The 13,119-nt window shown below is 42.9% G+C and overlaps 1 protein-coding gene across 1 annotated transcript in view; it reads left to right on the top strand.

The window, feature by feature from the left end:
- ARFGEF3 (ARFGEF family member 3) overlaps positions 1–13,119 on the top strand; it is a 153,497-nt gene that overhangs the window by 76,062 nt on the left and 64,316 nt on the right. The window contains exons 9-10 of the mRNA XM_012748059.2: positions 8,128–8,232; positions 9,092–9,425. Coding sequence (XP_012603513.1) covers positions 8,128–8,232; positions 9,092–9,425 — 439 coding nt within the window. The remainder of the gene's footprint in view (positions 1–8,127; positions 8,233–9,091; positions 9,426–13,119) is intronic.

Here is a 13,119-nt window from a genome sequence, read left to right as displayed (position 1 = left end):
CTCAGGATTGTTTTTAAGCTAAGTTTAGGATTACTCTTAAAAGTTGTTGCCAAATTAGAGAAAAAAATATCCCCTTGGTCCTCTAGGTCACTTTCATATTTTGACCAAATTAACTTTCTGTCAGGCACTTAAAAATCAAACAGAATAAAACAGTGGTTACCAGGGCTGAGGGGGGAAGGAAATGGGGAGATGTAGGTCAAAGGATACAAAATAGCAAATGAACAAGTCGAAAGATCTAATATACAACATGAGGACTATAGTTAGTTATAGAGTATTGTATTCAGGATTTTGGCTAAATGAGTAGATTGCAGCTGCTCTTGCCATGGGGCTTGGAGAGGGGAATGGTAACCATGTGAGATGATGCACAGGTTAATTTGTTTCCAATAGTTTCTATAGTAACCATTTTACTATACACATGAGTTATGTATCTTATCATGTTGTATACCTTCCAGATACACCATAAAATAAAAGGGTCTATTTAATACATGGGTAGAATAAACCAAAAAGAAATAGCACTTAACTTTTGCCCTATCCCCAAACTCAAATTTCTCCCATCTTGGACCCCAGGCAGGCAGCAGGTCTGGGATCCCCCCCCCAGGAAGGGCGAGTCTAACAGCAGATGAGATGTAAACAGTTCCTGCTGTACCCTGCCCAGGTCCCCACCTTTCCTGACCATGGAGTGTTGGAACAGTAGAGCTGGCACTCAGATTACCGTCCTAACCTGAGGGCTATAGCACCAACTACAGTGAGCCCATCTGTAGGGCCCCTGTGCCACATGGTTTGCGTGGGACAGTCCCAGGTTATGCCTGTTGTGTAATAATTATGATCACCCTCCTTTACTCTAAAGGTGTTCTATAGGTTATGTCTTCACTCTACTCGTCATGGCCAGGGTTTTGATTTCTTCTAGTGCTTATTCCTCCCCAGCCCTGCCCTGTTCCTTTCCATCATAATGAAGGCAGCTGTCACATCCGAACTGGGATATGTTTTGAGTGGCGTATTTTCTCCTAAGACCCAATCAAGAGTGCTGTTTGGTCACTACTGGCTCAACTGCATTGCCTTTGTTGGGTTACCTGGTTAAAACTCCTGTTCTGCCCCTTGCTAGAAAGATCTCAACATCCCCTAAGCTTGTGTATCCTATAAAATAATTAATATACTATTTATTTGATAATTATCATGATATATAGAATATAATATCAGTAGTATAAAATATTTTAGGATTTTCATAAGATTGAATAAGAAAATTCACTTAAAAGAGTTCCCATGCCCATCAGCCAAGCATCACCCGGAGCACCTGAGGTTAACAGAGTAGGTTTATTATCTTGTCATAGGAGGAAGCTGCTCCACTGTGGGGACCCATGGGGCATCAGTTGAAGCTTGTTAGAGGGGATTGTTATGGTATTTGAGCTTGAGACAGGTGATTTTGGGGTGGGTTAGCAGAACTGAGGGTTCTGTTCAAGGATTGGGCACTGTCAGAAAGTGGGGACAGTTCTAGCATTGGGCATTTTTTATCTAACAGACAGGATGAACAGATGGGAGCTAGAGTTGTCATTCAAGAAGTAGGACTCACTCTCAGGGGCGGGGGACATTTGGTCATTTGTGTGACTGTAGAGAACCCTTGTTTAAAAAAGAAAAGTATCTGTTCAGGCATGGTTGTTGTTTGGCTTTCATCTTGTTCCATTGTGATCATGGCAAGTCCTTATCTATTGTTAACATCTGTGAACTTGTTTGTGTTCACCAGGGAACACCACCACCTAGCTGACAGCAACTAGGTAGTTGCCAGTGGTTGAGGATGCTTGTTCTCCTCCCCACCCCACCCCAGGTCTTAGCGTTGTGAGGAATAAAATGAAAGCTACTAGAACTTTGAAATACATAAAGACTGTGTTCATTACTTCACAGGTTAAGGAAAATAAATTAGCTAAATATTTCTTCTGGATGGTTTTCTAAGGGAAAAACCGGATATTTTTAAGTGCTAAAAAGGTAGGAGAGGCTCATGGTAGTTATACCAATTAATAATTAAAACCTTGCCAGCAGGATAAGTCAGAATGGGTCTATAGGTCCACAAATGATAGGCTTAAAACATACCATTGTTCTTTAATCAGAAAAGAGTCTTCGACTAGGTCCAACAAATGCCTGGCACCATTCTGGGATTCAAGTCCATGGTTCTTTAAATCCTGGGCACTTCCAACATCAGCTCCAGGAACCCCTCATCTGTAGGGCAGCCATATGACCTGGTTTATCTGGGACAGTCCAAGGCTATGCTTGTTTTATAATTTTATAAGCATTCAGTTTTGACACCTTCTAGGAAGTACTGCTATAAGTGGAATTTTATACGGTGCCTAGCATGTAGTAAATATTTGATATATATTAGCTCTAAACTGGTTTGTTTGCTTGCAGAATTGTTGCTGCTAATTCTAGTTTATGATGCAGTTAGGAACACACAGCTTCTTATTCAGAAATTTGTAGATTGTTAGAAAAATGCAACACACAAACATACATTGCAAATGTGTACACACACGCACTAGAAGCTAAATGTCATAGGTTTCAAGCAGTCACTGAAAAACAAACATTTCTTAACCATATGCCTTGAGAATAGACTTTAAAGGGGGAAATATCATGGTACATACGTGTTTTTCTAGGATTCCTCATTGTATGTTGGATCAAAGATGGTTTTAGGCATATTATGAGCTTAATGATATTTATAGGATTCTCATAGTCTTGCTTGGTTTTCCAATGTAATCTCCCTGGTTGTAATTCTGCCTCTAGAGATTATCTGCTTTGGATTTTGATCTTTCCCATTGTGATTCTACTACCCTAAGATGGGGGTGTGGGTGGGGTGTGGGTGGGGGTGGGGGTGGGGGTGGGGTGGGCCTGCTGGGGGTGCTTAGCTCAGCTGCAATGGGAGACGTTTATAACCACCTGGTCAGATAAGACTGTGCCCTTGACTGCTCTTGGTCTGGTAATCTGATCATTTTCCTTGTTAAGTTTTCACATCTTTACCAGTTCTTATAATTTTACTACCTAATTCCTTTCTTTCTTTCTTTTTTTAATCAAATTTTATTTATTTTTTATTTTTTAATTTCAGCATATTATGGGGGTACAAATATTAAGGTTATGTATATTGCCCATGCCTCGCTCCCTCCCTCCCTCGAGTCAGAGCTTTAAGCGTGACCATCCCCCAAGCATTGCACATCTCACTCATTGTGTTTGTATATACCCATCCCCTCCTCTCTGCTCCCACCTGCCCGACACCTGATAAATGTTATTCCTATATGTCCACTCACTTAGGTGTTGATCCGTTAATACCAATTTGCTGGTGAGTACATGTGGTGCGTGTTTTTCCATTCTTGAGATACTTCACTTAGTAGAGTGGGTTCCAGCTCTATCCAGGAAAATACAAGAGGTGCTATATCACCATTGTTTCTTAAAGCTCAATAGTACTCCCTGGTATACATATACACCACATTTTATTAATCTACTCATGAATTGATGGGCACTTGGGTTGTTTCCACAATTTTGCAATTATAAATTGTGCTGCTATAAACATTCAAGTGCAGGTGTCTTTTTCATAAAGTGACTTGATCTTTTGGCCTCGTCTACCTTTTAAACAGGTTCTTCCTGTAAAACCTCATCATGGTCAGTACTTCCCCTAAACAACCATTTCCAAAATCAGTGCCCAAATACTTAACAGGACTTTAGCTCCGAAGGAGTGTGTACTCATGATATGTTCAGTCTCCCAGGAGGTTCAGAAAATGTATTCAGGTACGCGAACAACTCCCTCGTGTGCCTTGGAGATGTGGTATTAATAGAGTGCTATATTAGGTACATTGAGTTACATGATGCTGTTTAAATCCAAGAATTTTTGGAACGGTAATTGGATTTAAAATGATACTCATTTATTCTCTGCCTGTCTCCCATCACCCTCTCCCTGCATCCCTCTCCTCCTAGTACGGAATGTCAGAGCGGAGTCTATACAAAAGCAGGCCTGGAATCGATGAGGCCTGCCTGAGTGTTCCTAGCATTCGTGCTAATTCCATTCTGCTCCTTACCCAATTACTTAATTTCCTGTCTCCTTTTTCTAACTAAAGTCACATCTGTTTCTAAGGGAGGCAACTCAAAATGGTTCAAGATAAAACTCCAGAGATCTGGAATGTGCTGCCAGCTCACCCTCACGGTACCCTCGCTGGGTGGGTGGCTGCTTTACCTTCACAACCCACTGGTCCACCCCAGGAATGTTCTCCGCGGACCGTGAGCCTGCGCAGTGATGAGCAGAGCATGAGACTGGCAGATACCATGTTTCCCTGAAAATAAGACCTACCCATAAAATAAGCCCCAGGATTTCTAAGCATTTGTGCAATATAAGCTCTACCATGAAAATAATACTTAGTGATGGGTGTGGCTATGCAGCGTATCTGCACAACCCATGCATTTCGTCACAGAGCGGGAAAGAAGACGAGCAGCCCTTTTCATCTGCCCCATTGTGACAACCACTATCCCAGAGGTGACCAGAAAGGTGCAGGCAGCCCCACCAACAAGGTCGGCTCCCCCTGTCAGGTCCCGGCCATCCTGTGTGTGCTGCAAGCTGAGGCTTTGAGGGGAAAATAACACACCCCCTGAAAATAAGCCCTAGGCTGTCTTCTTGAGGAAAAATAAATATAAGACCCTGTCTTATTTTCGTGGAAACACGGTACTCAACCTGCCAACCATGAAATGCTCAAACAAAAGACCAGGAAAAGTGACTCATACCCCTCCTAAGTAGATAGATTTTTCCCTCATGTGTTTTGAAAGAGCTGTCTGATTTCCAGGCTACTTTCTGCCCTATGCATTTCACTTACTTGTTTGTCCGTATAAGTCAGACAAATATTAAAGGCACACACACTGCGTGTGCACGTGTGTATCTAGTGAGGGGTGTGGATGGAAGGTGCTTACGTTTCAGACAGCTCCTTTAGTGGCATGACTCATGCAAAGCCACGAGCACTTGTTTGCCAGGCTCCTGCAGCCCACAGGAAAGCTGCCGTCCTCGGTCTCCACGGAGACTCCGGCCAGTTGCCTTGGCAATGCGTTCCCTTTCAGCCAGTCTGATGCCTCGGGGTTGCGGTGTCTGCCCAGAACACTTTGCAGATACTGACGGGAACCTTGAATGCTAGTAGCTTTTCTATGGACTTCTTTCCATATTATATCAGAAATTGAGACTTTTTATTGACTATAGTTATTTTAGTTTTGTGATGCTAGACTGGCAGTTTCAGAGAGAAAGAAAAAATTTTGAATTGGGGCATTTATTATAGTCATTATTCTTCTTAATAATGAGTCAAGCGATTGGTCAGAAAGATTAACCTGAGACTATAGTGAAAGTAATACCTTCAGAACTGATTCTTTAAATACAGTTTATTATTTGATATCATGGTCCCTTGTTTTGTCCTCTCTAATCTGTTCTTTCTAAAGCATAGAGAATGGGTATTCTGAAACACAGATCTGGTCATGTCAGTCATCTACCTGCAGAATAAAGTCCAGACATCTTAGCACAGCCTGCCGGACTTTCCTGAGTGGCCTCTGCCCACCTCTCCAGCCCCCACCTGCCGAAGCCTTCCCCACACTCTGTGTTTCAGCCCCAAACTCTGGGCCCAAGCATCTCCCCGTCTGCCCTCATGCTTTGCACACACCCTCTCCCTAACTTCACCATGGGACAGACTCCTACTTCAAATTTCGGTCTCCACTGAGACACCATACCCTGTGGAAATTCTTTCTGGATCTTTCTAAGGAGATGCCTCCTCCTCTGTGGTCTCCTAGAACCTTGTATTAGGTCATTCATGTACAGCACCACACACCAGTGCTTCATCCACTTGCTTGTCTGCCTCTCTGGTCCCATAAGCATGAAGAACGTGCTGTTTCTGGTCAGGAACTGTGTCTTGTTCAATAGTGTAGGGGAACTTGTAGGAGAAGAAGTTCCTGGCCCAAGAATGGCTAATTATTTTTTTGCCTTTCTTACTCTTCCTCCAACCATCACCTTTCTCTTGGCAAACAGTTATCATTTTTGTGGAGATTCAGCCTTTATACATCTCTTCCTGGCCCTCAGAGTGGGTGGCGGAGTATATCCAAATAAAAGCAGCATTCTCTTTGCAAAATAATGACATTATTTTAATCATCATATAGTTCTTTTTGGACAAGGGAACTCTTAGAATATAGGTCAGCAACCTTTTTCTATAAAGGGCCACGGACTATCTCTGTCTCCCATTCATCTTTGTTTTTGTTTTGTTTTAGAACCTTTTAAAAACATAAAAACATTTGTTAGTTCACAGGCCATGGGCAGGCCTTTCTCCTTGAGTGTAGCTCGACAACAGGTTTTAGAGCCTAAAATATCAATGTCAGGGCATTTAATATAGCACTTAAATGAGGGACTCTCTTCATCCATCTGACTATCCTCTGTCTTAAAATTGCAGTCTTTCTCAACCTGGCCATTGTATGGATGTAACCTCTGGCCTTTGGGATGGGCTAGTGTTAACTTCTCTTTGCTTCCTTCCTATCTCCTTAAGTTTCTAGTTTGCTTTTCCTTTCCACTCCCTCTCCTGGATTGATTTGAACTATTAATGGCACTAGGCTTCCTTTGGGCATTTATTTATTTTTAATTAGGAGAAAAGAGGTACAACCAAAAATTATTTTTATAAGCAAGTTTCTGCTTCTTCTGAATTCCTGAGTAAATTCTCTCAAAAGGATTTATTATATATTTGTAGTAAATGTGTCCTTGAAAATTAAATTCTTCTCAGCCCGGTCACTCTTGTCACCTACCTAGATTTTAATACTTTCTGGCAGTCTGGGCAGAAAATTTAATCTGGATATAAGAATGTGCTTCCCACAGAGTTGTCTGTTTTCTTGTCTGGCTCTATGGAGGAACCCTGTAATAATAATTTGGGGGAAATAATTTGTCCATTGAAAAACTATGTTTCCTCAATAAACAAAGAAAAGTCAAATGCAAGTTAGTAAAGTATTCACAAATTAAAAGATAATGTGGTAAATGGTCTCTTGAAAAGTTTAATAATTAAACACATTAAAAATTAACATTTCTGAAATAAACTATAGACTTTAATATTATATCAATATTCATTAACTGTAGCAAATATACTAATGTAAGATGTTAATACTAGGATAAATGGTTGAGCATGCTGTAATCCCAGCACTTTGGGAGGCCAAGGTGGGAGAATCTCTTGAGGCCAGGAGTGCAAGACCAGCCTGGGCAACATAGAGAGAGACCTCATCTCTACAAAAGAGAAAAAAGACCCAATTAGCTTGGCATGGTGGTACACACTTGTGGTCCCAACTACTTGGAAGGCCGAAGCAAGTGAATTGCTTGAGCCCAGGAATTCCAGTTTACAGTGAGCAGTGATCCGGGCCCTGTTCTCCAGCCTGGGTGACAGAGTGAATAAATAAGATAAACCATGTGTGAGGGGGGGTAACATATGGTCACTCACTGTTTTATACTCAGATTTCTATAAATCTACAACTGCCCTAAAAAGCAAAGTTTATTGATAAAAATAAGAAACACCCCAACTGTATTAGCTTGCTAAGGCTGCTGTAGCAAAGTACTACAAACAGGGTGCCTTAAAGTTTAACAACTTAAACTGTTGCGGCTTAAATAACTGAAATTAATTGTATTAAAGTTCTGGAGATATCAAGTCCAAGATCAAAGTGTCGGGGCGGGGGTGGTTCCTTCTGAGAGCTGTGAGGGAAAGATCTATTCCAGCCTCTTTCCTTGGCTTGTAGGTGGCCATCTCCTCCCTGTGTCTCTTTGCACCGTCTCCCCTCTATGTGTGTCTCTATATCCAAATTTTCATATTTTCAAGGACACCAGGCCTATTGGATTAGCGTTCACCCTAGTGAACTCACTTTAACATGATTATCTCTCTAAAGACCAGTCTCCAAATCAGGTCACATTGGGAGGTGCTGGGGATTAGGATTTCAACTTATGAATTTCGGGGGTCAGGAGGGAACACAGTTCAACCCATAACACTAACCACCCTTTGTAAAAATGAGTGCTTCAGTAATGCCTGACATTTTTCCGAGTGTTTTTCCACATCACCCCTTTAATTTTACCTTGTATCTTGTCTGCGTTTGTGTGTGGGTTCCGCTGCTCTGCAGCGACAGCCAGCAGCTGCAGCTTCTGTACCTGGAGTGCATCCTGTCCGTGCTCAGCAGCTCCTCGTCCTGCATGTACCTGCACAGGGGATTCACAGACCTCATCTGGTGAGCACCCCTCCCGGCCCCCCGATGCCAGCCCGAGGACCCTGCTGGCCGTGTCTCTGGGCTCCTTTCCTCAGTATCCGTGACCCACCAGTAGTTTTATCTGTGCATAAATGTTTTAGAGGGAAGGGAGGGGAATTGCTTTGTTTACATGTATCAAACTAAAATCCAGAAAGAAACGGGTGATGGTTAGTACAGAATATGCTTCCAAGGCCTTCTTTCATTGTGTCTACATAATAGCATCATAGAAGACAAGAACCAGAGTTTCTGCATTTTCAGTTTGTTCAGAAAGCATCTACAGGTACCAGAGCCTTATGCAGTGGGGCAAGAGGTAGTGAACTTTACTTTTCGCCCTACCCTGGTACATCCTCCTCCTTAACCTGAATACTTGTCAGTTTCACAGTCAGAGATTCCCAGAAGTGACAGACCCCGCAGGCAGCCAACTAGTTGCTATGCGTCCCTAAGCTCATCAACAGGGAGGAAGTTGAATGACAGGTGTCAGAATGGAATTGGAAATTAACTTCTCAAATGAGAAAGAATTTTGTTATTTATAGTAAGATGAAGCTTGATAACTAAGCCACATAGCATGCTGAGTCTATTTCTTCACATAAGATGATTTCTTAATGCTTCTCTTGCTATTTGACTTAGTTCATCCTAGTTCTGTTGATGAGGAAAAGTATTCTGTTGATATACCCAGAAATGATGGAGAGATTCAGAACACTAGGCAGAACGTAGCCAAAAGAAGGAGCAGTGAAGAACTCCGTTCTTACAAGTCCTTTTTGTGGCATCTGCTATTTACCCACGTGGTGGTATTCATGTTTGACTTGTAGAGAAACTTATTTTTCCCTCTGTCTCTTCCCAGGAAAAACCTCTGCCCTGCTCTCATCGTGATCCTGGGGAACCCGATTCACGACAAAACCATCACGTCTGCTCACAGCAGCAGTGCCAGCACGAGCACGGAGTCGGAGTCTGCGTCCCCCGGAGTTTCCGACCACGGCCGGGGGTCGGGCTGCTCCTGCACGGCGCCAGCCCTGAGCGGGCCCGTGGCCCGGACCATCTACTACATTGCGGCCGAGCTCGTCCGGCTGGTGGGGTCGGTGGACTCCATGAAGCCGGTGCTCCAGTCCCTCTACCACCGAGTGCTGCTTTACCCCCCGCCCCAGCACCGGGTAGAAGCCATCAAAATAATGAAAGAGGTGAGGAGGGCACCGATGGCCACTGGGCTTTCCTGGGGGGGGGAGGTCTGGACACAGTGCCCTGCACACAGGAAGCTCAGAAAATGCTGGCTGATCATTCACTGGAACTTCCTTGCTACCATGTGGTCTCCAGTAACAAACGGTATCTCTGGAGTCAGTGTATATGCGTGCATTGGGAGCCGGGTTAAGGAAGGGTTGATGATGCTCACTGATGCAAAACTGTTGGATAATGGAGCCACGTGCTTGTTAAAACTCCATTAGCTGTGCACCCCAGGCTGAGATATCATTCTGCTAACTTAGGTGCTATTTGTGCAGAGATACAAGATTATTCGCCCTTACCAAAACTGGATTTCAAAATGATTTTATACTCATGTTGTACATCATGACAGAGCTTTACCAGTGTCTGATTGCTAAAAGGAATCCCTTCGCTCCATTCCTTCTTTTGCCTCATTTCTCCCAGAAGTCATGACCTCAAGGAGAACATAAGGGTTGTACAGCTTGTCATAGTCATCCAGTGTGCTGCTTTATGGATTTGAGGAGGAATTAGGGTTATTTTGAAGGTACTTCAAAGATTCTTCTGCTTTCTCTCAAAGAACCAAAAGAGTTATCAGCATTTTCATACTTGTGAACTTGTTCATAAAGGCCAAATTGCATTTCCTTTTGGTACCTAACCCTCCTAAAACCAGAGTAACCAAATTCCCTTGTTGATGATTTACTGCCTTTAAGCAATATTTAGAACAACCAATTTCTGCAGAGTTAAATTTGAATTGCTTCTTAGTATTGTTGTGATGAGATTTGATTATAATGAATAATAGAAAGTTCTGATGCAACATTTCTAGAAATGAAGAAATGAAGGAGTGAACCAGATTTAATGTCAGGTCAAGAAAATCTACGTGCATACAATAATAATTGCCATTCTTTTTCTTGCCTACTGTATGCCAGGTACTTCACATATATTATCTTTAATATTCATAACAACTTTGTGAAGTTGTGTATCAACTTTATTTTTGCTGGTGAGGAATATTACTACTTTTCCCCATTAGAGTGTTCTGGCAATGGAAATCCAAAGGCCGCTGATTTCCCTTAGGTTGGTGAACACAGTATAGCTTTAGATGCCAGTGAAATGACACTACTCTGTACAGCAGCACCTCGTGTGGGGCCCTGTCCCCACCACTGTTAAACTTGCAGCCTGCAGGGGCAGGAGTGGGCTTCCCCTGACAGGCAGATCCCCAGGGAGAGGGGAGAGGAAGGGGCTGGCCACGCATGCTCAGCTCCTTACCCTACATTCACCAGTCAGACCAGGGCTCCCCCTGTACCTGGAAGAAATGAGAGGAGGGGAGAAGAGTGGCCCAGAATGTTACTTTACTTGATAATCTTCTTCATAGAAATGCGATGCCAGGGAAAAGGAATTTCCCTCCCACGAAGAAACTAAGAGGCCACATGATTTGTCCAAAGTGCCAGAGAGAGAGAAAAGGTGCAAACCCTGACCCTAAGCCCATAGGTTTTTCGTATACCACTTTTAAGACTGGACTCTTATGTTGCAGTGCAGATGATTCCAGAAGCCCCTTTCCTAGTGCTACCCATTTCTTGAGCCTGAGTTTAAGAGTCAGCATTCAAATCCTCTCTTGGATACTAACCAGCTAGGTGATAGTAGGTAAATCATTTAGCTCTGAATTTACTGTTTTGTCATCTGAACATCATTATAATATTCTAAAGGTTACAACTTCAAAGTATAATAAAGTTTGCATAAATGCTTTGTAAGTATAAAATGCTACACAAATATTTGGTGCACTTACTGCTACCCTAAAACAAAACACATGAAGGCTGAAGATGACTGGTCCAATCCCGCTCCTGCCTGTTTGTCATTTTCCTTTTTGTCTTACTGGACCTGTGTCCATAAATCACCACTGTTAACAGTTTTGCCATTGCCCAGCTCTTTCTAATGGCTTGTTATTGCCTCTCCCATCAGAGTCACCTGAATGACTCTGCCCAGTTTCCGGAGTCATCTTCCATCATTCCCATTTCCCAGGGTGCACTTTCACTCCACCCGACCCGCTTTGTTCAATTCCTACCTTCCTGCCTCCTCCAGAGTACCCCCACCCCTATTCCTGCAGGCTGCTTCCCCTTAGCAGGGTTGGGTGTTTGATTACAGCCTAAGCTAGACATTAATACTGTAACACTTTACATTAGTTGATTCAGAAACTGCCTTGTGAAGAAAATATGCCCATTTTCCAGACAGGGAAGCTGAGGCTCTGGGGAGAGAAGTCGCTTGCCCAAAGCCCTCACCTTGTGAGGAGTAGGGCTAGGACGTGAACTCAAGTATTTCAAGTACAGCTGCCTCTTTGCTATCAAGATCGGCTTCCTTCATGGTTCTGGTTCCTCAAACCACTCACCTTGTTCTTTTTAAAAGTCCATCCTTTCATTTAGCAGTTGATTACATGTCCCATCTCGCAGATCGTTTCACAATGTAAGTTGGAATAAGCTTCTTCTCAAATATATTTTCATATATGTTGCTTTTGTATATTTCCCCCAGTATTTAACACTACAGTGCTGGAAGAAGAATAAGTGTTTAATAAGTTTTGACTGAATGACAGATGGACCTGGAGACAAAATGTCTGCAAAGAGGCTATTTTGAAAGCCCCCAAAACCTTTCTTTATCCCCTGAATTGGCAGGCATTGGAGCTGCCCGCTGTTGACCCACTTGATACGTGAATGCTAAGTAAATACTTTGCATAAGGGGTATGTAGGTGTTTAAGTATATTTCAAATAATGTCTTTACTATTACAAAGGAAATTAGTTATGTTTTTCCCTTTTTCATAGATTTTCTAGCTTTCCAAGCTCATTTTAGAGAGGCGAGGCTAGAGTTGGACACTAGCACCTGAGTAACATGTCCAGGCAATGCTGTCCCGAGGAGCCCAGCAGATTAATTTGGGCCAGCCACGGTGCTCTGAAAAGCAGTGTCTCCACTTTACATGACAAAACCAATAATTTGGAAACATCGGTAACCTAGATACCAAAATGTACAGGGCTGTGCACACAAAACCACTGGGTACACAGGATGTTTGCTTAGCCTTTTAGAGTTTAAACACTTGGTATGTGATTTCCCTGTTCTCGTTTCAGTTTGTCACTCTGCCATATGTACTGTGTGCCTATTAATCAAGGACATATAGGACACTTTGTTTTTCAAAGAATATAATCTTTTCTGTTTCTACTTTCCCCCAAAATGAACAGTAAGGCAAAAGTAGTTCACCTTGCTTCAGTTTCTCTCTCCTATGGCTCATCTTTAGAGGGAGTCTCCTAGTCTTTTTTTTTTTTTTTTTTTGAGACAGAGTGTCACTCTATTTTGCCAGGCTAGAGTGAGTGCCGTGGCGTCAGCCTAGCTCACAGCAACCTCAATCTCCTGGGCTCAGTTGATCCTATTGCCTCAGCCTCCAGAGTAGCTGGGACTATAGGCATGTGCCACCATGCCCGGCTAATTTTTTTTCTACATATTTTTAGTTGGCCAATTAATTTTCTTTCTCTTTTTAGTAGAGACAGGGTCTCACTCTTGCTCAGGCTGGTTTTGAATTCCTGACCTTGAGCGATTCACCTCCCTCAGCCTCCCAGAGTGCTAGGATTACAGGCATGAGCCACCGTGCCCGGCCAAGTCTCCTAGTCTTTATCAGACCTGTGATACCCCAACTGCTGACCCCAC

Source organism: Microcebus murinus, chromosome 5, assembly GCF_040939455.1.
Source record: "Microcebus murinus isolate Inina chromosome 5, M.murinus_Inina_mat1.0, whole genome shotgun sequence".
In the NCBI taxonomy this organism is placed as follows: domain Eukaryota; kingdom Metazoa; phylum Chordata; class Mammalia; order Primates; family Cheirogaleidae; genus Microcebus; species Microcebus murinus.
This window is presented reverse-complemented; position numbering and strand designations above follow the sequence as displayed.